This window comes from Ranitomeya imitator, chromosome 2 (genome assembly GCF_032444005.1).
Source record: "Ranitomeya imitator isolate aRanImi1 chromosome 2, aRanImi1.pri, whole genome shotgun sequence".
Classification (NCBI taxonomy): domain Eukaryota; kingdom Metazoa; phylum Chordata; class Amphibia; order Anura; family Dendrobatidae; genus Ranitomeya; species Ranitomeya imitator.
In genome coordinates, this window is record NC_091283.1 from 474,531,727 (window position 1) to 474,558,160 (window position 26,434).

General features: G+C 43.2%; 1 protein-coding gene across 2 annotated transcripts in view; it reads right to left on the minus strand.

Moving 5' to 3' along the window:
• Positions 1 to 2,256: 2,256 nt before the first annotated feature.
• The window catches only part of CRHR1 (corticotropin releasing hormone receptor 1), a 429,919-nt gene continuing 405,741 nt past the window's right edge, over positions 2,257 to 26,434 (minus strand). Inside the window, exons 10-15 of one of the 2 annotated variants that reach the window (XM_069751318.1) lie at positions 22,945 to 23,017; positions 16,083 to 16,168; positions 15,862 to 15,997; positions 13,020 to 13,061; positions 11,121 to 11,214; positions 2,257 to 3,503 (exon numbers count right to left, since the gene is read on the minus strand). In XM_069751318.1, coding sequence (XP_069607419.1) covers positions 11,143 to 11,214; positions 13,020 to 13,061; positions 15,862 to 15,997; positions 16,083 to 16,168; positions 22,945 to 23,017 — 409 coding nt within the window. In that variant the 3' untranslated portion in view covers positions 2,257 to 3,503; positions 11,121 to 11,142. The remainder of the gene's footprint in view (positions 3,504 to 11,120; positions 11,215 to 13,019; positions 13,062 to 15,861; positions 15,998 to 16,082; positions 16,169 to 22,944; positions 23,018 to 26,434) is intronic. The other variant, XM_069751316.1, reaches the window with a different exon arrangement.

The following is a 26,434-nucleotide window of genomic DNA, read 5'->3' on the forward strand; positions in this document are numbered from 1 at the left end:
TTGGGTCTACTAACTGTGTCTGCCACTCATTACAGTTGTCCTCTACTGAACAAAGCAATGCCGCCCATTTAGTCCTGATACCAATTTTGAACTGCATTTAGCCTACTTTATTATTTGGGCCTACTAACTGTGTCTGCCACTCATTACAGTTATCCTCCACTGAACAAAGCAATGCCGCCCATTTAGTCCTGTTACCAATGTTGAACTGCATTTAGCCTACTTTATTATTTGGGCCTACTAACTGTGTCTGCCACTCATTACAATTGTCCTCCACTGAACAAAGCAATGCCGCCTGTTTAGTCCTGTTACCAATGTTGAACTGCATTTAGCCTACTTTATTATTTGGGCCTACTAACTGTGTCTGCCACTCATTACAGTTGTCCTCCACTGAACAAAGCAGTTTTCAATGCCTAACTATTATTATAAAGTAAATTAAGATTGACAAGCTTAAGTAATAAGAATTGATGTTTTTGGCATTAAAATGGGCACTGTAGGTGTTTTCCTGTCCTCCACTCACTGCCGACTTTGATTCCCCATTGACTTGCATTGGGTTTCGTGTTTCAGTCAGCCTCCGACTTTTCACAATAATCGGCCGATTTCACCCGATCCGACTTTTGACAAAGTCGGGTTTCGCGAAACCCGACTCGATCTGAAAAAGGTAAAAGTCGCTTAACTCTACTCCCAAATTTGAAAGTTAGGAAAGAGGACGCATAAAGTTTTATTTTGCATAAAACCATTTATGCCATTTCTATAACCTCCCACACAGTATAATGCCCTTGCAGTGCCCCATGCAATACAATGTCCCCACAGTCCCATTTACAGTAAAATGCCCCCACGCACACTGCATAATGCCCCCACAGTCCCTCAAAAAGCATGATGCTCCACAGTCCCCCCAACACAGTAAAATGCCCATACAGCATGATGGTCCACGCACAGTATAATGCCTCCACAGTCCTCTTCATAAAAATAATGGCCATACAGTGCTACCACATTAAATTCCTACATACATTCCACCTCCACAGTGGTCTGTGGACAAGCTGCCCTCTGCTGCCAGTCATGTGACCTGATGTTCCTTGCAGGTCCTTCAGTTTTTACCAAGATAGAATGGTGGTGCAGGGGTCTGATTGTTCCCTGCGCCACAATTGTGCACAATTGTATCTGTTTTACTTAAACTTAGATACAGTTGAAATCTGACTATACACCAGACCACCTGGGAAGTGAAAGAACTCTAAAAAATCGGGTGTCACAGAGATACCGTGACATAGAGGAGCCGAAAGATTGCAGCTTCTAGTTTCACAAACTCCTGCTCTGGTTAGAAGTAATTCACGATCTTATTAAACAGTACAGTTTTTTGTTTTGCTGGCAGTGCAAGAGTTAATCTGTGCAGTTGAAGCTTCTGGAGTTTTCCTACCTGGGTTGATTCAGCTATTCAGTGTTGGCAACTTCGCTTTGCTATATATGCTTGCCTCTAGCAGTTAGGGATTGGCAGTGTTCGTTCTTGCTACCTGGTTTGGAGTTGGAGGTGTAGTTCATGGTTACATTGGGCATTTTTAGATTTATTCAGGAGATTGTTGCTTGGAGTTTTGTTTGTGTGCCCATCCTCATCCTCTCCTATTTGGCTTTTCCTTCCTTTTACTCCCATGCGTTTTAATCAGCTTGGTGAGTGTACTTTGTATGATTGTTATTTAAATTTACCCCTGTCCATCTTCCCTTGTTTGTCTGGTTAGTGTTATCCTATACACTTCAGTTTTCCACCTCCCTGAGTTGGGGATGGGAATCATTAAGGTTGATATAGGAGCATAGCAAGGCACGTGAGACTGACACCTCCACCTTCAGGAGTAATCTGGGGAACAGGGATAGATAGGGCACCTCTAGTTCTAGGGATCTGGTTAGCGCCCACAGTCCCAAGACAGTTTGTGATATCAGGACTCTCCCACTGGATTTGGAGATACACCTCTGTGTATTTTTTTTCCCACGAATCAATGCCCAGCATGTAAGAGTTCTTATACCAGCTAGTGGCTAACACAAGGAAAGACAAGCTAAAACATTCTGCACCTAAGGAAATTGATACTGCTGCTAGTTGTTTTTATGTAAGCGTCCAATAAAATGAAGCACATCACACAAGTTAGGGAAAAATTTGTATATTTTATGTATTCTAGTAGCCTGTCACTCCATAAGATCACTTCTGAACAACACTTCTTGATAGAGAAGGAGCTCCATGTGTGAACATGTGCACACATAACTTGACAACGGTCATTACAATTTTAAGGATTTATTTTGTATAATGTGAGAACTTCATATAAAGACATTTTCTGATTGTAGTGCAACACTATAACACTTTGTATCTGAATTTGTGCAGTAAAAAATACCTATAATATGTAACTTCTCGAGTTGCAGATCCAGTCCACAGCGGCACTTTTTCCTCTGACCCAGTCAGGCATGATATAGATCCGACGTTAGAACATTCATTTATATAATCTCTTTGTACAAAGCTGCAGAAAATACTCTATATATCGCTTTTCCATTATTCTGATTGAAGGGCTTTACATACAAACATAGCGGTTCACAGTTTCCGTCCTATAGTCTTCCTGTATACTGATACTATGAAGCGGCCACTTAGACAGGTATCTCGCAAGTTATTCTCACATAATAAAGAATACGATAATTGGAATAGAATTTGGAATAATAGATTTTTACACTAAATCATTGTCTTAATAACTGTCCAAAGCAGCACTGTATTTTCTTACCGATTTACACGCATCAAACCCCAATGGAAGCTTGTCCCATGATTTCCATTTATGGATTTGGTCCCCATTGTATACAATCATATGGCACTTCATACAACCTGAATTTAGATATATTCCTTTTCTGCCCAGCACACAGATTATACTGTATTTTGTGCTCATACATTGTAGCAACTTAATATATGATAGGACAAGAAGCATCTAAATTATTAGTCGTGCAATGGCTAAGCCTGATGCTAGTCTTTTTCCACTGCGAGGCACGGAGAATTGGCTATACAGTCTGGATGCAATTAACTCAGCAATCATTTGGTTGTGGCTGGTGATATATCAGACATTTTATGGATTGTGCTGTGTATAATGTTCAGTCTATTGGTATTTCTGCTTGAGTAGTCTTAGTCTTCTCATACCTAGCAGTACCAATATTGCACTGAGGGTTAGAGTCCTCTTTGCTACCTCCACCCTCTATTGATTGTCAAGGTACAACTCATTGGACACATGGAATGTGGCCTTTTGGCTTCTGTTCATTTATATTGACCATGTAGAAGGCTCGCTTTACCCTCCTGTTGCAGAATTGGAAAACTCCAGAGGGTCTAGCTGCACCATTCTTGAATGTGTCAGTCAGATTGCAGAAGATTGTTTGATACTGTGAAAGCTGACCCGTGTGGGTGACGTAGGAATAGACATTGCTCTGGCTACTCGGGCGCGGATTGAGTGTTTGTCTTGCCAGCGATGCCAACGCTTTCTGACTGCAGAACGTACCTAGAGAAAAAAAACATAAAATTGTATTATATTTAGTAATAATACAAATAATAATACTAGTAACTTTAAAGAAGACTTGTTCAAAGAGCTTAAAATGTTATAGTGATTTTTCCACTGCTCCGATGCTGCCATTCTGATGGTCCCTGCTGAACCTAGAAGTGGTGACATGCTGTCCATCAGTCACCTGAACGTTGAAGCCAATCACTAGCCCCAGCGCATTATCCAATATACCCCGGGGATAACAAAGGTGCTAAATCAACCAAAACTTATTGGGCTCCTTTTTAGGTACAATACCTAACTGGGAAACAATCAAACCAGGAATTGGCAAACTAACAAAAGCTCCCGCCATCCGGCCCAGAGCTACCTTCTTCGCCAGTTTTTCAGAAACCACTGCAGAATGCTGGTGTGTTTGTACCTTGTTTCCTCGGCGTTACTTTGCATGTCTGTGCTCTTATCCTTTGCTCCCTTCCCCTTAACCAGCTGGGATACTGTTGACTGTTGCCTGTATGTATTTAGCTCAGTTCCCTGCTCTGCTCTGCTGCATAGCCATACATATGTTGTAGAGTCTTTACTCTGCTGAATGACCATCTGCATGTGCGGTCCCTGGCTGCCGCTGTGGATGATATCCACGGGTTGCGAGGTCCTCTGCAGGTGGTGCATGACTTTCCACATGTGTCCAGGTGCCTTAGGCCTCAGTTCCTGTGCTGGCAATGCTGTACTGGTTTCTGTCTGTGCTTAGGGTGCGCGCAGCCCCACCTTCCCCGCTTTTATTAGGGGCAGTGTGTGTGCTCGAATTGCTTTCTCCAGCCTATTGCTGATGGGAAGCTCCTCATTAGGAGTCCTCATCAGAGTTTCTCATTAGGTTTCAGAACCTAGCCATGTGTGTTTGGTCCAGCATGTTGCTCCTGGTCTGCCTTGTCTTCAGCTCCTGTTCTGCCTGATATCAGTTCTAGGAAAACTGATGTCTTTGAAGGCGGTGGAATCCGAAAACCAACATCAAAACCTGACATTAATAAATCAGCCTTCTCCCTATCAGGGAACCTATTTAGATAGGGAAGCATCACGGGTATCTTCACCGCTGTCACTCCCTTAGGAATTACTGGGAGGAGCCTTTCCCTTTGCCTTTTAAAACATCATAAAAGCTTCATGGAAACAGCACTATTGCTCATAGAGAAAATAGAAGTAATGTCAATTATTATTAATATAGAGCATAGACTGGAACTATTGTAGACAGTTGTGGGATAAATCGCTATACCTTAGAACAACAGCAAGAGACAAAAAGATACAATCAAATATCCCGTAATATTAAAGTACAAAAATAAATTTTATTGACTATATCCAAGGTACAAGAGCATGGGGGGCAGGATAAGACATGCACATACAGGCATCAGGGCGCACATTATATAAGAGTGTACATCATTATATCATAAGTAGCTATGGTTATAATCACTCTGTAAACCATCATTATTGCACTCTCCCATTGGCTAAACATAAATTGATAACAACACCACATCTGTAAATCAGGTTGTAATAACCATAATATATCAACAAGTATTTGCTACCTGGAAGGGTGGCCTGGGAACTACAGCAAGTGCACCCTCCCCAACGCACATTTCAGCCAAAAAAGCCTTTGTCAAGAGGCAGTGTCCAAAGGGGAAGTGAAAGATTAAAAAGCGCCACCCACCAATCGGAGTGTGGCACCCATTATGGGTGACGCATGCATCACCACAGTAACTAGGATGCCAGGCGGCGGCATCATATAATAATAATAATAATAATAATAATAATAATAATTATTATTATCATGTGCCAGTGTTTGTGCGCATGGAGAAAATGTACTGTCAGTAACTGCATAGCTGTCACGATGGAGTATGTCTGGATTGCATAGATTTACTCACAATTGGGACAGGTAGCGAAAAAAGGCCAGGCAATATACCATCACACGCAAGTATATTATATTAAAAAATAGTACCATCTATAACACTATTGGTCCTTGTGGTTAGAAGATTAACACCCTCTAATAAAGATTAGGGTATTATTAAAGATCTGCACCTTTTTGCTAGATCACTATTGTTTAAAAAATATTTTTTGATCTTCGTTTACATACTTTGTTTCCCACAAAGGAGGAACAAATACCACTCCAAGACCTTGAAGACTTATCCACCGAACACAATACCAGTGAAGGAGGTAAGATCCCCTCCTCAATTAGGATGAAATCCAAGACATTGAGCTTACTGGTGCCTTGCTATCTCCAATAGTCAACAGTTGGCTTGAAAACAGTCCAGCAGAAACATTGCCTGTCATGTAGACCCTCATGTTTGTGTTCAGTGACATTTTCTTTACTTTTCTCCAAAGGTACAATGCTTTGAGACAGGCATTGAGTTCATCTGCAGGGGTTGATCTTGGAATAACAGGTAGTGTTTGGAGGAAGTCACCTGCCAAAACAACAACTACTCCTCATTGGCCCTTGAGGAAGCAGCTCTTCTTCTCTTATCTGAAAACCTCACTTCCCTCTCCTCAGAAAGTTCATTGGCTCTTGAGGAAGCAATTCTTGTTCTCTTGTCTGCAAGCCTCGCTTCCCTCTCCTCAGAAAGTTCATTGGCCCTTGAGGAAGCAGCTCTTGTTTTCATGTCTGCAAGCCTCGCTTCCCTCTCCTCAGAAAGTTCATGGGCTCTTGAGGAAGCAGCTCTTGTTTTCATGTCTGCAAGCCTTGCTTCCCTCTCCTCAGAAAGTTCATTAGCCCTTGAGGAAGCAACTCTTGCTTTCATGTCTGCAAGCCTCACTTCCCTCTTCTCAGAAAGTTAATTGGCTCTTGAGTAATCAGCTCTTGTTTTCATGTCTGCAAGCCTCGCTTCCCTCTCCTCAGAAAGTTCATTGGCTCTTGAGGAAGCAGCTCTTGTTTTCATGTCTGCAAGCCTCGCTTCCCTTTCCTCAGAAAGTTCATTGACCCTTGAGGAATCAGCTCTTGTTCTCTTGTCTGCAAGCCTCGCTTCCCTCTGCTCAGAAAGTTCATTGGCTCTTGAGGAAGCAGCTGCTGTTCTCATGTGTGTCAGCCTTGTTTCTCGATCTTCCCATTTTTCATTGCCCCGTAATGCAGCTTTTCTTTTCGCATCAGCTGACATTCGTGCCATGGAATTCCTTTTCTTATGAGGCATTATTGTGGTAAAAATAGTCTGTAACTGGCAGTTTCTATATCCTCTCACATAGAGGTAATGTGACTGACATCAGCCTTTCCACCAACACACCCTAACTGACATGCTATTACCTCACACAAGCTTTGTTATACTGAGAATGTCCTTTGTTGCCTATATTAACCAATCGGAGCTCAGATTAATTAACTGTAGCAAAATAGAAGCTGAGCTGTGATTGGTTGCTATTGGCAGCCTGATAATTCCCCAGCCAACAGGAAGCCCTCCCCCCTGGCAGTATATATTAGCTTACACATACACATAATAGACAGGTCATGTGACTGACAGCTGCTGTATTTCCTATATGGTACATTTTTTGCTCTTGCAGTTTGTCTGCTTATTAATCAGATTTTTACTTTTGAAGGATAATATCAGACTTGTGTGTGTTTTAGTGCGAGTTTCATGTGTCAAGTTGTGTGTGTTGAGTTGCGTGTGGCAACATGCATGTAGCGACTTTTGTGAGATGAGTTTTGTGTGGCAACATGCGTGTAGCAACACTTTGTGTGTCGAGTTGCATGTGACAGGTTAGTGTAGCAAGTAGTGTGCAGCAAGTTTTGTGCATGGCGAGTTTTGCCCATGGCGAGTTTAATGTGTGGTGCGTTTTGAGTATGTGCAAGTTTTGTGTGAGGCAACTTTTGCAACTTTTGTGCATGTGGCAATTTTTCCGCGTGTGCAAGTTTTGCGTGTGGCGAGTTTTCCATGAGGTGAGTTTTGCACGTGTGGTGAGTTTTGCGTGAGCCTAGTTTTGCATGTGGCGAGTTTTGTATGTAAGCATATGAATTAACCTCATGGATTTTCTTGCAGCAGTATATGAACATCATTTTGGAGGGACCCCATTGACACCATTTTGGACTCACTATTAGTGATGAGCGAATATACTTGTTACTCAAGATTACCCGAGCACTCTCAGGGGTCCTCCGAGTATTTTTTAGTGCTTGGAGATTTAGTTTTCATCGCTGCAGCTGAATGATTTACATCTGTTAGCCAGCATAAGTACATGTGGGGGTTGCCTGGTTGCTAGGGAATCCCCACATGTAATCAAGCTAGCTAACAGATGTAAAAGATTCAGCTGCAGTGATGAAAACTAAATCTCCGATCACTAAAAAATACTCGGAGGATACCCGAGCGTGCTCGAGAAATCTCGAGTAACGAGTATATTCACTCATCACTACTCGCTAGGTCTTGTCTTATATAATTACATACAAGTTTTATGGATATGCCTATCATTTGATGGGTTTATCATATGTCTAGCAATATATATATTTTTTGTCAAATGTATATGTGGATTCTTTTTCCTTAATTTTGATATGAAATGCTTAGTTAATGAATATTATTGTTATTGTTTCAAAACACATATGCTATGGATTATAGTTATACTGCTATTTCCCTGTATTTGTTACACTGTGTATATTTTCTCTGATACGTTGTGCAGGTTCCATCAGGCTATGTATAGATATATGATTTGTGTTTGTGTGACATGTAATTTTACAGCCACACAGGGATACGTATATAATTATTTATTTATTTATTTGCTTTATGCATAGATATACCTGGTAATTTTCCTGCAATGCCAGGGGCTAGTTTGCACAATTATCAATATACCGGTACATGTGTATTTTTCTTTATTGTAGGGTGTTAACAATCTTCTATCCACAAGGACCAATAGTGTTATACATTGTACTATTTGTTTATATGATATACCGTATATACTCGAGTATAAACGGTACTTGTGCATGATGGTATATTGCCTGGCCTTTTTCACTACCTATACCGATTGTAGGTAAATCTATGCAATCCAGACTTTTTTCCAAGGTGACAGCTATGCAGTTACTGTCAGTACCTTTTCTCCATGCGCGCAGACACTAGCACGCATGTGCACCACGGTCCTGGCATGTCCACCGGCCCTCGGCATCTCCTCTGTTGGTGACTGATGCATGACCTCACTTCCATGTGATCATGACACCACTCGGCCGGTGATGCTGATGCCGGGTATCCTAGTTACCGTGGCGACACATAGTGGACACCACACTCCAATTGGTGTGTGGCGCTTTTTAATCCCTCACTTCCCATTTAGACACTGCCCCTTGACAACGGCTTTTTTTTGGCCGAAATGCATGTCAGGGAGGGCACAGTTGCTGTAGTTCCCAGGCCACCCTACAGGTAACAAATACTTGTTGATACATTATGATCATTACAACCTGATTTACAGATATGGTGTTGTTATCAATTTATATAAGACCAATTGGGAGAGTACAGTAATGATGGTTTACAGAGTGATTATAACCATAGCTACTTGTGACATAATGATGTACACTCTTATATAATGTGCGCCCTGATGCCTGTATGTGCATGTCTTACCCTGCCCCCCATGCTCTTGTACCTTGGATATAGTAAATAAAATTTATTTTTGTACTTTAATATCACGGGATATTTGATTGTATGTTTTTGTCTCTTGTTTTTCTTATTTAAACATTGTCTGGCCCCACGTGAAGACCCGCTACATTAGGAGCAGAGAGGCTTAAACTTGCAGCTGGATCAAAATTTAAATTGGCCCTCATTAAATTGCCAACATTAACCCAGCTTCTGACCACCTGACTGTACAGATTGGCTACTTGTTCCCTGACTCGCTGATTGGCTGGATGACCCGAAAAGGATGCCCGTGCCTAGACAGGGCCATCAGTCTTTATCAAAGGCCAATATCCTTCTGATCCCAGTAGGAGAACCAAGAGTCAAAACTGGCCAAAAAATTCACAAAAAGTTATATTTATTGAAAAAATCCATTACATAAATACAATAATGATGAACAGTAATCAATAGTATATAAACAACATAGCAACTGCATCCATGACTACATCCGGTCATACAGATACACAAGACAGGACCGGGAGAGGTATAAAAAAATCAGCGTTTTAAATCATAAGTGTCAGAACAAGTACTACCCACACATGAGCTAAGCTAACTCAGGTGTGTGGCGATCGCTCCCTGAGGAAGCGGTAACAATCGAACGCGAAACGCACGTTGGGGTACGTGATCCAGGACCCTGACAGGACTCCTTCTCACACATGGGTAATTTACTTATTTGACTTTATTTAGATGGTACCATTGGTACATCTATGATGTGTGGTGACCCTCAGAATATGGCCACTGGGAGCATACCATTTGGTTTGATCGCCACACACCTGAGTTAGCTTAGCTCATGTGTGGGTAGTACTTGTTCTGACACTTATGATTTAAAACACTAATTTTTTATACCTCTCTCCCGGTCCTGTCTTGTGTATCTGGATGACTGGATGTATTCATGGATGCAGATGCTATGTTGTTTATATACTATTGATTACTGTTCATCATTATTGTATTTATGTAATGGATTTTTTCAATAAATATAACTTTTTGTGAATTTTTTGGCCAGTTTTGACTCTTGGTTCTCCTATTATACTATTATCTGTTTTATGAGTCGCCAGTTATGCTTGTATAGTACTTTCAAACTGACGCCTTTCTTGTTTATATCCTTCTGATCCCACCTAATGACCGGCATGATCACCTTCCGCTGACGAAACTGTTCATCATATCTCAGCCATGCCTGACCCCCATCAACCCTATATACTTCACCTAAAATTGCAAACGCTTGCTTCCAATTAATAAACATTTATGGTATCAGTTGTCATCTACGCTTCTCCTCATCCTCCTTTTTGCTATCATCCTTCTTCCCCTTGTCCAAATTAAACTTTTCAGTAGGTAAAAGGGAAAAAGTTTTGACATAGTCATCGTTCCAAATCTTTTCCCTCACCTCTTTTTTTTAAGGTTAGCGCCTAACGGGCCTTCAAAGCAAACATAAACTTCCCCTGTACCTTATCATCCAAATGAATCTTATCACCTTTATCACTTTCTGTCTCAACTGAAAGGGTATGTGCACACGTTCAGGTCGCGTTTTTTCACAATAAAATTGCTATAGAAACGCATTAAAAACGCATACATTATGCATCCTATCATTCAGAATGCATTCTGCATGTTTTGTGCACATGATGCGATTTTTTCCGTGAAAAAAACGCATTGCGGTAAAAAAAAGCAGCATGTTCATTAATTTTCCGGATTTTCTGCGTTTTTCCCGCTATTCTATGCAGTTGGTAAAAACGCACAAAAAACACACCAAAAACGCGTCAAAAACGCATCATATACGCAAAAAAAAACGCATGCAGATTTCAGGCAGAAATGTCCGGTTTTTGTCAGGAAGATTTCTGCAAGAAATCCTGACGTGTGCACATACCCAAACTGACACCGAGGCCACCACATGTGACACCCCGCCCAATCTGACATTAGCATCACTGAAGTGACAAATGCCGACAATTGTGTTGGGGCTAACTCACCACCTTCCAGCCTTGCCAAAAGCTCCATGACATTAGTTAATATATCTCTTACCCCCATCACTTACCAAATTACCTCCCACATTTTGACTATCGACTACACCCTGTGATGCTTTGATTGCTAAATCCACCCTGCGACACATCTTGACCAACCAGTATACCCTGAAACAAAGTTAAAGAGGGGAAATGAGAAGCCATAACACTTCCTGTACCTGACAATGTGCCTAACATCCCTATACTCTGACTACCGACTGCACCCGGCAACATAAGAATAGGGAGAAAACGACAAGACAAAGAATAATACACCAGGCCGCATGGGAGCTGTGATCCCACTGGAAGGATATCCAGTATCCAGACGGCTGTCATTTGCCTCGGTGCCCAAACTCCTGAAAGATGGATCCTCAGCATGTGGAGACTAGAAAGGGGGCCATAACCCTGCGATCCTTGAAATCATGGGAGGCCTTGATAAAATGGCCCTGATGGAGAGGGTAAACTGACAGGCTGGGATACCAGAAGGGGGGAACCTCTGGCAGTAAGCCCCCTGTCCGATACTGCTATTGGCTAACATAGAAATCGCCATGATGGCAGGCCGTTGGTGACGTATTTCCTGATGTGTCAGAAGCAGCAGGCCCATCACTGGCGGAGACCTGCTAACCGCTGCAAAGCTGGCTGTGCACCTGAATTCTGAGGGTTTGGAGCTTGCCGCTCGGCCTGGGGGGTCATTTGAGGAGCTCCTATGCTGACGGCAAGCCCATGGAGGCAGGTCAGGGTACCAACCATGTGAGAGGCTGAGACCTACGAGGGCGCTGCTCCGGCGGAGATGGTGTCGCCAACACCTTCGCTCCACTGCCGACGATCCTCATCACCTGTTCAGCAAGCCACCCCGGAGGGTGACCGCTGGCCGCCATCCTCAGTGATTGCAGAAGATGGTCCATGGATGCCATGCTAAGGTGAGGTGAAAGGGTGACTTGCTATGTGACCCAGGGAGCAGAACAGTGGAGAACTCCTCCCCTAAACCCCTTATAAATGCTATTCCATCAAAACCCTCCCACATTAACCCTTGTCCCACCTCCTCCAAACCCTCGTCATGCTGGCTTCTGCTCACTGTGCAGGCCTCTCCTTTACAGCACTTGACCGCTGAGGCCAGTGAATGATGGGACGTCATCACTTCGGATACTGGCAAGGAGTATCAAAGTGGCAGCACTAGAGCTGCAGCATATTCAAGGGGTAAGTAAATGATATTTTTCTCTGTCTTAGGGCTAATTTTTGAATAATACAAGAAAACTTCATTAAATAGGGCACAAAAGTTCAATAACTACAATTATTGGTCTTACATAGGGGCTATGTGGTGAGCAGTGTTGGTTTGGAGCACTAAGGTCCTGTGTTTGAATCCCACCAAGGAAAACATCTATAAGGAGTTTGTATGTTCTCCCCTTGTTTGTGTGGGTTTCCTCCCACACTCCAAAGACATACTGATAGAAAATTTAGATTGTGAGCCTCAATGGGGACAGTAATGACAATATCTGTAATGCGCTGTGGAATATAGTGCTATATAGGTAAGCATCATAAATAAATAATAATACATAATGGACAGCACTAGTGATAGTGATGATCTTACAAGTAAAATTATAACAAATTCTGTTTTTACCCTTTGTGGTACCAATGCACAAAGCATAGATCATCACAGTACCTTGTGGTGGGTCTCATTTTGGTTTAGTAGAACAATGGAGGATCGGGGTATTGCAGTCATAACACAAATGCTCCAAATGGCCACTTTATGGCTATCTTTGGTCTTATTTCTTGTATAAAAAGGTGGTGAATTTATTCTTTCTTATTAAATGCATTATATTAATTTACCTAAACAGAGGAGAGCTTCTTAAATAAGGTAAAGTTTCAAAAATAGACTAAACTGTTTAAGTTATAAAGCTGTACATTGACACATATGTTGTGATGGGGGCAATACCCACCTCACTATTTAGGAAGCAGTAGAAAACAGAAACGAAAAATCCCTGCGGAAGAAATGAAGTAAGATATATTAGAATCTCAGCAATCACAGAGCAAAATTAACTATACTTTGTCATCATTTTGTTTCTACTTCCAACTCCAATGTGCTATATACGGTAATTTGATGGCAATACTCACTCAATATCTGCATACAACCCTGATTTTAGCGACTGTTCCAAGATCAGGCTTTAAAGGCTATGGACACCTTTGATGTGCAAAAAATGTTTTTTTGTGCATTAGTATTTACATTCATTTAGTCACAGAGCATTTCAGACCCCCTGATACTCAGTCTGCAGTCTGATCCAAATTTCAGGTCTTTCTCTTATGGAAGTATCCCCTCCCAAGAATATAGGTTAGATGGGAGGCTGTGTGTATCCAGGCTGCTAAAGAGTGTTTTATTAGCTCATATATCAACACAACATCTTCATGTCTGTCCCTCTATATATTTACGGTAGCTTGCTTTCACAGCCCTCTGTGAGACTGTAGATACTTTATCCTCTCTATATGCTGTGAAGATCTATATACAGTTGTGCTCAAATGTTTACATATCCCGGCATAATTTTTGCTTTCTTGACTTTTTTTCATAGAATATGAACGATAACACCAACACTTTCTCCACTCATGGATAGTTAAGACATTTATTGTCAAACTACTACTACTAGTACTACTATTTATTGTCAAACTACTACTATTTATTGTTAAACAGCTGTGTTTTCTCTTTTTAAATCATAATGACAACCCAATACATCCAAATGACCCTGGTCAAAAGTTCACATACCCTGGTGATTTTGGCCTGATAATAGGCACAGAAGTTAACACAAATGGGTTTGAATGGCTAATAAAGGTAACATCCTCACCTGTGACCTGTTTGCTGGTAATCAGTGTGTGTGCATATAAGCTGAGTGAGTTTCTGGGATCCAGACAGATTCTTGCATCTTTTATCCAGCCACTGGATTATGAATCATGGGGAAAGCAAATGAATTGTCAACAGATCTACGGCAAAAGGTAGTTGAACTCTATAAAACAGGAAAGGGATACAAATGATGTCCAAGGAACTGATAAAGCCAGTCAGCAGCGTTCAAACCGTGATTAACAAATGGAAAATCAGGGGCTTTAGAAAAACAAAACCACAGTAAGGTAGACCAAAAAAAATGTTATCCACAACTGCCAGGAAAATTGTTCAGGATGCGAAGAAAAACCCAAAAATAACATCAGCTGAAATACTGGACTCTCTGGAAACTAGCGGTGTGGCTGTTTCAAGATGCACAATAAGGAGGCACTTTAAGAAAAATGGGCTGCATGGTCGAGTCGCCAAAAGAAAGCCATTACTGTGCAAATGCCACAAAGTATCTCGCCTACAATACACAAAACAGCAGAAATAAGCCACAAACCTTCTGGAATAAGGTAATTTGGAGTGATGAGACCAAAATTTAATTTTTTGGCCACAACCATAAACGTTACATTTGGAGAGAGGTCAACAAGGCCTATCATGAAAGGAACACCATTCCTACTGTAAAGCACAGAGGTGGATCGCTGATGTTTTGGGGATGTGTGAGCTACAAAGGCACTGGAAACTTGGTCAAAGTTGAAGGAAAGATGAATGCAGCACGTTATCAGCAAATACTGGAGGCAAATTTGCACTCATCAGCCCGGAAGCTGCACATGGGACGTACTTGGACATTCCAACATGACAACAATCCAAAACACAAGGCCAAGTCGACCGGTCATTGGCTACAGTAGAACAAAGTGAAGGTTCTGGAGTGGCCATCTCAGTCTCTGGGGAGATCTTGAGTGTGCAGTTCATGCTAGACAGCCAGGGAATTTACAGGAACTGGAGGCTTTTTGCCAAGAGGAGTGGACAGATTTACCATCTAAGAAAATAAAGAACCTCATCCACAATTACTACAAAAGACTTCAAGCTGTCATTGATGTTAGAAGGGGCAATACACGGTATTAAGAAATGGGATATGTGAACTTATGATCAGGGTCATTTGGACGTTTTGCATTGTCATTATGATTTAAATAGAGAAAACACGGTAGTTTGACAATAAATGGCTTCCTCAACCACTAACCATAAGTGGAGAAAAAGTTTTGGTGTTATCATTCATATTCTCTGAAAAAAGGCCAAGAAAGCAAAAATTCTGCCGGGTATGTAAACTTTTTAGTACAACTGTATAAACACCTCCACCTCATTAATGATATCTCTAACACTGAGAGAAGGGAGTGAAGAAAGAGCTGTCAGGAGAAGGAGCTCTGATTGATTTGTAACATTTTTTGAGGAGCAATGAGCTAGAAAAATGATTTACAGACATTCTGCTTCAGCAAAATGGTAGAAATTTTTAATAAAGACTCATTAGAAAGTTGATTAACACTACAGTTTGCTTGGAGGGTAGGTCTACAAAAATCCTAAGATTTCAGTTACAAATGTAGGGAGGTATGCTTACTAATGGCAAAAAGTCTGTGAGATGTGACCTATACAAATTATATGGTTGTCAGCCAAACGAAGCTTCAGCCGAACGTTCAGCCAACTGCCATCTTGGCCCTCTCCCATACACAGGAGTGTTCTTTCATCCAAACAGTTCTGTGTTCTCTATGAGAAAGCCACTGAGCGAAGTCACTGTTCGTGGCTTACCTCCAGCAGAACAGAAGAATTGACAGTCTGAAATCAGACATGCCCTATCAACATCTCCCCCCGACATTAATGTGTTGATCGAATCCATCAATATTGGCGGGTTCGACCAACAATAGTTTAATGTATATAGGGGTCTTAATTAAAAAATAGTTAAACAAACCTTTCCTCCTTACCTGGAATGACTGCAAGAAAGAATTAAAATAGATAAATACAATTCTTGAGACTTCATCCTCTCCTGGAGTTACAAAGAAAAGCATGTAGGTGATTCCTAAAAGTGGCAGGAGAACAAGAGTTGCCTTGACTGCTTTCCTGTGGGACAGGTGGAAACATATGACATAATTTAGGGGAGACTGGAGTAAAACATAAAAAACAAAGAAAAAAATAATAAATTTACCTGTACTGGATGGTCTCAGACGTGGTGGAGGCGCGCAGTTTTGTCATCAGTATCCGCACGATGTTAAATAAGAATATAAAGTTGATCTACAAGAAAAGGGCAGTAACATCATGCCTCCAATGTCTGTACATAGTGTATCTTATGTCATAATTATGACTTTGCAACTTTTTTGAGACTTAAAGAGGTATTGCCATCTCAGACATTTATAGTACATCTACAGCAAGCAAACAAGCATGATCACCTAGTCTTGTAATTCTTATAGAATTAAATAAAGATGCACATGTTCCTCAAGGTGCGAGATCAGGCTCACGTTCTCGAGATACTATAGGTGCAGGTCCTGGATCAGTAGAACTCAACTTTTCTTAACTAGAGAGCCACATTCAGCTCTGACAGGTGGTCGCGAGCCACATTCAGCGAGACCCTTCTCACTTACACCATAGTAAAACCAAGAGCCCTACAGTCCCCAAAATATGACAGCCAAAGCTTCCACACAGAAAGCACACTGAAACCTTGTTTCCCCTCTCTTACAGGCAGTGTACATACATCTAGGGGTTCCTATTCTTCTCCATTTGGTATTCTTGCATCAAGCACATTCTGTTGTGAATTCTGTGGCTGAATTCACTCCTGTGGTCACAAGTGGTACTGCAGCTTCTGAGCTTCCTCCCTCAGGTGTTCTGGTGAGCTCGTTGGCTGCTTTGTTATTTAACTCCACCTGATTCTGTCTTCCTTGCTCCTTGTCAATGTTCCAGTGTTGGATCTGAGCTTCTGGATCTTTCCTGTGGCCTGCTGCTCTGCTTAGATAAGTGCTTCTTTGCTTTTGTTGCTACTTTTTCTGTCCAGCTTGTTAATTCGTTTTGCTGGAAGCTCTGAGACGCAAAGGGTGTACCGCCGTGCCGTTAGTTCGGCACAGTGGGTCTTTTTGCCCCCTTTGCGTGGTTTTTTGCTTTAGGGTTTTTTGTAGACTGCAAAGTTCTCTTTGCTATCCTCGCTCTATCTAGAATATCGGGCCTCACTTTGCTGAATCTATTTCATCCCTACGTTTGTCTTTTCATCTTGCTAACAGTCATTATATGTGGGGGGCTGCCTTTTCCTTTGGGGTATTTCTCTGAGGCAAGTCAGGCTTGTTTTTCTATCTTCAGGCTAGTCAGCTCCTCAGGCTGTGCCGAGTTGCATAGGTAGTGTCAGGCGCAATCCACAGCTGCCTTTAGTTGTGTTTAGGATAGGTTCAGGTATTGCGGTCTACAGAGATTCCACGTCTCAGAGCTCGTTCTATTGTTTTTTGGGTTATTGTCAGATCACTGTATGTGCTCTGATTGCTGGCACACTGTGTCACTGGATTGCCTACATAACAGTACAAGGAGCCTACCTAATGATTCTCAATATAGGGAAAAAAGAAGTTCTGACATCATTTTTTTTTCTCAGCTCTGTGTTCAGTCTTTTTTTTCCCCTAGACATTTGGGTGTTTCAGGACACAGGTGTGGACATGGATATTCAGGGTCTGTGCTCTTCAATGGATAATCTCGTTACAAATGTACAAAGGATTCAAGATACTATTGATCAGAAATCTATGTTAGAACCAAGAATTCCTATTCCTGATTTGTTTTTTTGGTGATAGAACTAAGTTTCTTAATTTAAAAAATAATTGTAAGCTATTTCTGGCCTTGAAACCTCATTCTTCTGGTAATCCTATTCAACAGGTTTTGATTATTATTTCTTTTTTGCGCGGCGACCCTCAGGACTGGGCATTTTCTCTTGCGCCAGGAGACCCTGCATTGAGTAATGTCAATGCGTTTTTCCTGGCGCTCGGATTACTTTACGATGAGCCTAATTCAGTGGATCAGGCTGAGAAAAATTTGCTGGCTTTGTGCCAGGGCCAGGATGATATAGAAGTATATTGTCAGAAATTTAGGAAGTGGTCAGTACTCACTCTGTGGAATGAATCTGCGCTGGCAGCTTTGTTCAGAAAGGGTCTCTCTGAGGCTCTTAAGGATGTCATGGTGGGTTTTCCTATGCCTACTGGTTTGAATGAGTCTATGTCTTTGGCCATTCAGATCGGTCGACGCTTGCGCGAGCGTAAATCTGTGCACCATTTGGCGGTATTGTCTAAGATTAAACCTGAGCCTATGCAGTGTGATAGGACTATGACCAGAGTTGAACGGCAAGAACACAGACGTCTGAATGGTCTGTGTTTCTACTGTGGTGATTCCACTCATGCTATTTCTGATTGTCCTAAGCGCACTAAGCGGTTCGATAGGTCTGCCGTCATTGGTACTGTACAATCCAAATTCCTTCTGTCCATTACCTTGATATGCTCTTTGTCATCGTATTCTGTCATGGCGTTTGTGGATTCAGGCGCTGCCCTGAATCTGATGGATTTGGATTATGCTAAACGTTGTGGGTTTTTCTTGGAGCCTTTGCGGTGTCCTATTCCGTTGAGAGGAATTGATGCTACACCTTTGGCCAAGAATAAACCTCAGTACTGGACCCAGCTGACCATGTGCATGGCTCCTGCACATCAGGAAGTTATTCGCTTTCTGGTGCTACATAATCTGCATGATGTGGTCGTGTTGGGGTTGCCATGGCTGCAAACCCATAATCCAGTATTGGATTGGAACTCTATGTCGGTATCCAGCTGGGGTTGTCAGGGGGTACATGGTGATGTTCCATTTTTTGTCTATTCCGTCATCCACTCCTTCTGAGGTCCCAGAGTTCTTGTCTGATTATCAGGATGTATTTGAAGAGCCCAAGTCCGATGCCCTACCTCCGCATAGGGATTGTGATTGTGCTATCAATTTGATTCCTGGTAGTAAAATCCCAAAAGGTCGATTATTTAATTTATCCGTGCCTGAACACGCCGCTATGCGCAGTTATGTGAAGGAATCCCTGGAGAAGGGACATATTCGCCCATCGTCATCACCACTGGGAGCAGGGTTCTTTTTTGTAGCCAAGAAGGATGGTTCGCTGAGACCGTGTATTGATTACCGCCTTCTTAATAAAATCACTGTTAAATTTCAGTATCCCTTGCCATTGTTGTCTGACTTGTTTGCTCGGATTAAGGGGGCTAGTTGGTTCACTAAGATAGATCTTCGTGGTGCGTATAATCTGGTGAGAATCAGGCAAGGAGATGAATGGAAAACTGCATTTAATACGCCCGAGGGTCATTTTGAGTATCTAGTGATGCCGTTCGGACTTGCCAATGCTCCATCACTGTTTCAGTCTTTTATGCATGACATCTTCCGTGAGTATCTGGATAAATTCCTGATTGTTTACTTGGATGACATTTTGATCTTCTCAGATGATTGGGACTCTCATGTGAAGCAGGTCAGAATGGTTTTCCAGGTCCTGCGTGCTAATTCTTTGTTTGTGAAGGGATCAAAGTGTCTCTTCGGTGTGCAGAAAGTTTCATTTTTGGGGTTCATCTTTTCCCCTTCTACTATCGAGATGGATCCGGTTAAGGTCCAAGCCATCCAGGATTGGACTCAGCCGACATCTCTGAAAAGTCTGCAAAAGTTCCTGGGCTTTGCTAATTTTTATCGTCGCTTCATCTGTAATTTTTCTAGCATTGCCAAACCATTGACCGATTTGACCAAGAAGGGTGCTGATTTGGTTAATTGGTCTTCTGCTGCTGTGGAAGCTTTTCAGGAGTTGAAGCGTCGTTTTTGTTCTGCCCCTGTGTTGTGTCAACCAGATGTTTCTCTTCCGTTCCAGGTCGAGGTTGATGCTTCTGAGATTGGAGCAGGGGCGGTTTTGTCACAGAGAGGTTCTGGTTGCTCAGTGTTGAAACCATGTGCTTTCTTTTCCAGGAAGTTTTCGACTGCTGAGCGTAATTATGATGTGGGCAACCGAGAGTTGCTGGCCATGAAGTGGGCATTCGAGGAATGGCGTCATTGGCTTGAAGGAGCTAAGCATCGCGTGGTGGTATTGACTGATCATAAGAACCTTACTTATCTCGAGTCTGCCAAGCGCTTGAATCCTAGACAGGCCCGTTGGTCGTTATTTTTTGCCCGCTTCGATTTTGTGATTTCGTACCTTCCGGGCTCTAAAAATGTGAAGGCGGATGCTCTGTCTAGGAGTTTTGTGCCCGACTCTCCGGGTTCATCTGAGCTGGCGAGTATCCTCAAGGAAGGAGTCATTGTGTCTGCCATCTCCCCTGATTTGCGGCGAGTGTTGCAAAAATTTTAGGCGAATAAACCTGATCGTTGTCCGGCGGAGAAACTGTTCGTCCCTGATAAGTGGACTAGTAAAGTTATCTCTGAACTTCATTGTTCGGTGTTGGCTGGTCATCCTGGAATCTTTGGTACCAGAGAGTTAGTGGCTAGATCCTTCTGGTGGCCATCTCTGTCACGGGATGTACGTACTTTTGTGCAGTCCTGTGGGATTTGTGCTAGGGCTAAGCCCTGCTGTTCACGTGGCAGTGGGTTGCTTTTGCCCTTGCCGGTCCCAAAGAGGCCTTGGACACATATTTCGATGGATTTCATTTCTGACCTTCCCGTTTCTCAAAAGATGTCAGTCATTTGGGTGGTCTGTGATCGCTTTTCAAAAATGGTCCATCTGGTGCCCTTGGTTAAATTGCCTTCCTCCTCTGATTTGGTGCCTTTGTTCTTCCAGCATGTGGTTCGTTTGCATGGCATTCCTGAGAATATTGTTTCTGACAGAGGTTCCCAGTTTGTTTCAAGGTTTTGGCGAGCCTTTTGTGGTAGGATGGGCATTGACCTATCTTTTTCCTCGGCTTTCCATCCTCAGACTAATGGCCAGACCGAACGAACCAATCAGACCTTGGAAACATATCTGAGATGTTTTTTTTCTGCAGACCAGGATGATTGGGTGTCCTTTTTGCCGTTGGCTGAGTTCGCCCTTAATAATCGGGCCAGCTCGGCTACCTTGGTCTCTCCATTTTTCTGCAATTCTGGGTTCCATCCTCGTTTCTCTTCAGGACAGGTTGAGTCTTCGGACTGTCCTGGTGTGGATTCTGTGGTGGACAGGTTACAGCAGATCTGGACTCAGGTAGTGGACAATTTGACCTTGTCCCAGGAGAAGGCTCAACTTTTCGCTAATCGCAGACGCCGTGTGGGTCCCCGACTTCGTGCTGGGGATCTGGTTTGGTTATCTTCTCGTCATATTCCTATGAAGGTTTCCTCTCCTAAATTTAAACCTCGTTTTATTGGTCCGTATAGGATTTCTGAGATTCTCAATCCTGTGTCTTTTCGTCTGACCCTCCCAGACTCCTTTTCCATACATAATGTATTCCATAGGTCGTTGTTGCGGAGATACGTGGCACCTATGGTTCCATCTGTTGAGCCTCCTGCCCCGGTTTTGGTGGAGGGGGAATTGGAGTATATTGTGGAGAAAATTTTGGATTCTCGTGTTTCTAGACGGAAACTCCAGTATCTGGTTAAATGGAAGGGTTATGCTCAGGAAGATAATTCCTGGGTTTTTGCCTCTGATATCCATGCTCCAGATCTTGTTCGTGCCTTTCATGTGACTCATCCTGGTCGGCCTGGGGGCTCTGGTGAGGGTTCGGTGACCCCTCCTCAAGGGGGGGGTACTGTTGTGAATTCTGTGGCTGAATTCACTCCTGTGGTCACAAGTGGTACTGCAGCTTCTGAGCTTCCTCCCTCAGGTGTTCTGGTGAGCTCGTTGGCTGCTTTGTTATTTAACTCCACCTGATTCTGTCTTCCTTGCTCCTTGTCAATGTTCCAGTGTTGGATCTGAGCTTCTGGATCTTTCCTGTGGCCTGCTGCTCTGCTTAGATAAGTGCTTCTTTGCTTTTGTTGCTACTTTTTCTGTCCAGCTTGTTAATTCGTTTTGCTGGAAGCTCTGAGACGCAAAGGGTGTACCGCCGTGCCGTTAGTTCGGCACGGTGGGTCTTTTTGCCCCCTTTGCGTGGTTTTTTGCTTTAGGGTTTTTTGTAGACTGCAAAGTTCTCTTTGCTATCCTCGCTCTATCTAGAATATCGGGCCTCACTTTGCTGAATCTATTTCATCCCTACGTTTGTCTTTTCATCTTGCTAACAGTCATTATATGTGGGGGGCTGCCTTTTCCTTTGGGGTATTTCTCCGAGGCAAGTCAGACTTGTTTTTCTATCTTCAGGCTAGTCAGCTCCTCAGGCTGTGCCGAGTTGCATAGGTAGTGTCAGGCGCAATCCACAGCTGCCTTTAGTTGTGTTTAGGATAGGTTCAGGTATTGCGGTCTACAGAGATTCCACGTCTCAGAGCTCGTTCTATTGTTTTTTGGGTTATTGTCAGATCACTGTATGTGCTCTGATTGCTGGCACACTGTGTCACTGGATTGCCTACATAACAACATTCACAACACTATGGCACCCAGATTGAAGAACCCCTCTAACTGGGAGTACCATCCTATCTCCAGTTTACTATATTTATCATCGGATCCCCACCAGTATAAACGCATCCAACTCTGCTCTTCTGTTCAGGGTTACTCACAAAACTCACCACCTGGTACCTGCTCTTCATAGCCGTTTGCTAAACCTGGTGCTAATGTACTAAGCTGGTAGACAGCTGCGAGACACAGGTAATAAGCCTGTGTGCCACATGTCGCTCCTGAGCCACAAGTTGGGGACCCTCGTCATAGAGGTAAGGCCCACATCTATCAGACATTCATGGCATATCCTGTGCACTGTAATTGTTTAAATATAGGGCAGACATTACATCAGCCACGGAGTAGATACTAGGATTCAGCCTGATGATATAAATTTGGACAGACAGAATTTCAATGTTCAGGGCTTAGTCATTTCTTTGTACACACCTAAATGCATTATAGCTATTTGCTAGACATATGAAATGAATAATAGATAGATATTTGTCTATGCCAGCTCAGAAATGACAGTAGTTTGTGTCCTTACCAGAAGCACAAGGATGACAGGGCCCTGGTAGATAAAATCTGTGTATACTCCTGCCTTCTTCCCAAACCAGCATCTAGAGATAAATGAACATATAAAATTGAATATTCTGTAATAATACTTAGGCCCTGATTTATCAAGGCTTTTGTACCAAGATTCTGATGCACCCTGAAATGTTGCACAATTTTTGTGCAAGCTAAATTGCACAAAAAACTTGTGACTTTTGGCATTTTTACACCGGTCCAAGCCAGCTGTGCCACAGAGGGTGGAGCTGGGGTCAGACAAGCATGATAAATTCATCATAATTTATATCATAAAAGTAGGCTAAATTACACCAGAAATGTATGCCAACCCATGGGAGTGCCAAAGGCCATCTGAGCGCTGCTCTTGGCAATCTCCTATGATCATGATCAATCACCGCATCATTGGATGATCAACTACCTCTCCACTAACATGGGATCATGGAAATCGGTGGGGGTGCAACACCCGCTAGGGCTGTGGGGTACCCGTAACCGGGTCAGACGGTTCTTAAAGGGGTGGTAACGGCAGCAGTGACCTGGTCTGTGGCCCTGGGTGCGCAATTAAAAGGGATGATGGAATGTTTGTAGGGGATTGTTGGTGATGCCACCTGTGGTATTCGGCTATAGATGGCCGACGCTGCTTAAAGGGACCGCTGGGGCCTATGGTGATGCAGTTAAGATGGTCCTGCTCTCCACAGGTGGAGCGGGGCCCCAGGGCTACCAGAACAGTCTATGAGGGGTAGTGGACGTTTGGGTGCAGGAATGATTGGAGGACATAGGGACCGTAGTTTCTTTACCTTTAATTGTAGGTGCAGTCCGGAGCACAGGTACAGGTGGTATTGGAAATCTGGGCAGCCTGGAAGCAATTCAGAATCCCCCTAGGCAGGTGGGGTTGGAAGCCTCCCTACTGCGCTGTTCTTTAGATTCTTGATGCCTTAAGCTCTCTTCCAGTCCCTCTCTCAGTCTGTCCTCTTAGTGGAACACTATCCGAATAGCAGGCAGCTTGAGCCTTTTCCTGCTGTCACTCCCTCATGGTGACTTTGGACTCTCTAGTTTGCTGCTGTGCCTTCGGACGTCAGATGTGGCCAGGAGACCTGTTCTCCGGATTCAGTTGCTGGGTATCCAGTTCCCACGCAACCACCGACTCCGGTGTCCGGTCTGTTGCTCTAAGTCCTGGGGTGAGCTTAGTCACAGCTCCTATCCCCAGCTTCTCTTCACTTGCTTCCTCTTCCTTCACTGTCTCACACACACTGACTAACTCCACCTCCAGACCAGAACTTATCAGGGAAGTTACCCTGAAACTGGGTTTAGAGCTCCCCCTTCTGGTCTGGAGTCAAGAAAGTGTTGCATGCTAGTGTTACCTGTTAAGGGGATCCATTATTGCTTCCAGGCATGGCATTACTCCCTGTGAGGGAGGCATTGCCACTGTGGCATCCGGACTCCTGGGGTGCCACAGGGGTACCAGTGGTTAGAACGCCAGCAATTGGGAAGTTATTCCCTATATTTAACTTCCAAACTTGAGGATCCCCTTTAATAATTAAACACTGATTTTATAATGGATTTTCTCTCTTGTTTTGATGTCTATTCAGTGGCTCCAATTCATAATTTACGTTTTTTAAGTGACTTTTCTTTTTTGTTTTGCTGTATTCATTGCATTTTTTTTGCCCCAAATAGTTCAAAATAGTGCATGCGGGTTGATGAATCTTGAGCAAAAATGTTCCTTTTTTACATCTTTGAGCTTTAGGCCTGTGTCACACTTGCGAGTGCAATGTGAAAAACTCATGCGGATCTCTGGCATCAATACCCGGCACTGCCAACGGCACTCGGGACCAGAGTGTGCGGCTGCATAGAAATACATGCAGCTGCACGCTCTGGTCCCGAGTGCCAAAGGCAGTGCCGGGTATTCATGCGAGGGACTCATGCGAATTTCTCGCATTGCACTTGCAAGTGTGACACTGGCCTTATTGTGTCTTATAGGGTACATACCCAAATGTGAGAAAAAAATTTCCAATATCTAGACCGAAAAAACGGACGAGTGTCATGCGAGTACAATGCGATTTACATCAGAGTGCATTGCGATTGCTATCCGATTGCAATGTGATTTTAACATGAGCTTTTGCATACAGCAGTTCTCTATGTCATTTACACATCGTTTTCAAAGGAAACACTCATCAAAACACATATATATATTTATATATTATACACTGCTCAAAAAATAACGAGAACACTTAAACAACAGAATATAACTCAAAGTAAATCAAACTTCTGTGAAATCAAACTGTCCACTTAGGAAGCAACACTGTTCGACAATCTATTTCACATGCTGTTGTGCAAATAGGATAGACAACAGATGGAACTTATTGGCAATTATCAAGACACACTCAATAAAGGAATGGTTCTGTAGGTGTGGACCACAGACCACATCTCAGTGCCAATGCTTTCTGGCTGATGTTTTGGTCACTTTTGAATGTTGGTTATGCTTTCACACTCGTGGTAGCATGATACGGATTCTACAACCCACACAAGTGGCTCAGGTAGTGCAGCTCATCCAGGAAGGCACATCAATGTGAGGTGTGGCAAGAAGGTTTGCTATGTCTGTCAGCATAGTGTCCAGAGGCTGGAGGCGCTACCAGGAGACAGGCCAGTACACCAGGAGACGTGGAGGGGGCTGTAGGAAGGCAACAACCCAGCAGCAGAACCTCAGCCTTTGTGCTCTTCACAGATGAAAGCAGGTTCACATTAATCACATGTGACAGACGTGACAGAGTCTGGAGATGCCGTGAAGAGCGATCTGCGCCCTGCAACATCCTTCAGCATGACCAGTTTGGCAGTGGGTCAGTATTGGTGTGGGGAGACATTTCTTTGGAGGGCTGCACAGCCCTCCACGTGCTTGCTAGAGGTAGCCTGACTGTCATTAGGTACCGAGATGAGATCCTAAGACCCCTTGTGAGACCATATGCTGTTGCGGTTGGAACTGGGTTCCTCCTAATGCAGGACAATGCCACACCTCATGTGGATGGAGTGTGTCAGCAGTTCGTGCAAGATGAAGGCATTGAAGCTATGGACTGGCCCACCCATTCCCCAGACCTGAAACCGATTGAACACATCTGGGACATCATATCTCGCCCCATCCACCAATGTCACATTGCACAACAGACTGTCCAGGAGTTGGTGGATGCTTTAGTCCAGGTCTGGGAGGAGATCCCTCAAGAGACCATCCACCATCTCATCAGGAGCATGCCCATGCATTGCAGGGAGGTCATACAGGCACGTGGGGCCGCACACACTACTGAGCATCATTTCATTGTATTGAGGCATTTCCACTGAAGATGGATCAGCCTGTAACTTCATTTTACATTTTGATTTTGAGCATCATTCCAACTCCAGACCTCCGTGTGATATTAGTTGTGATTAACATTCATGATTTTTAGGTTTTATTGTTCCCAACACATTCCACACTATGTAAAGAATAA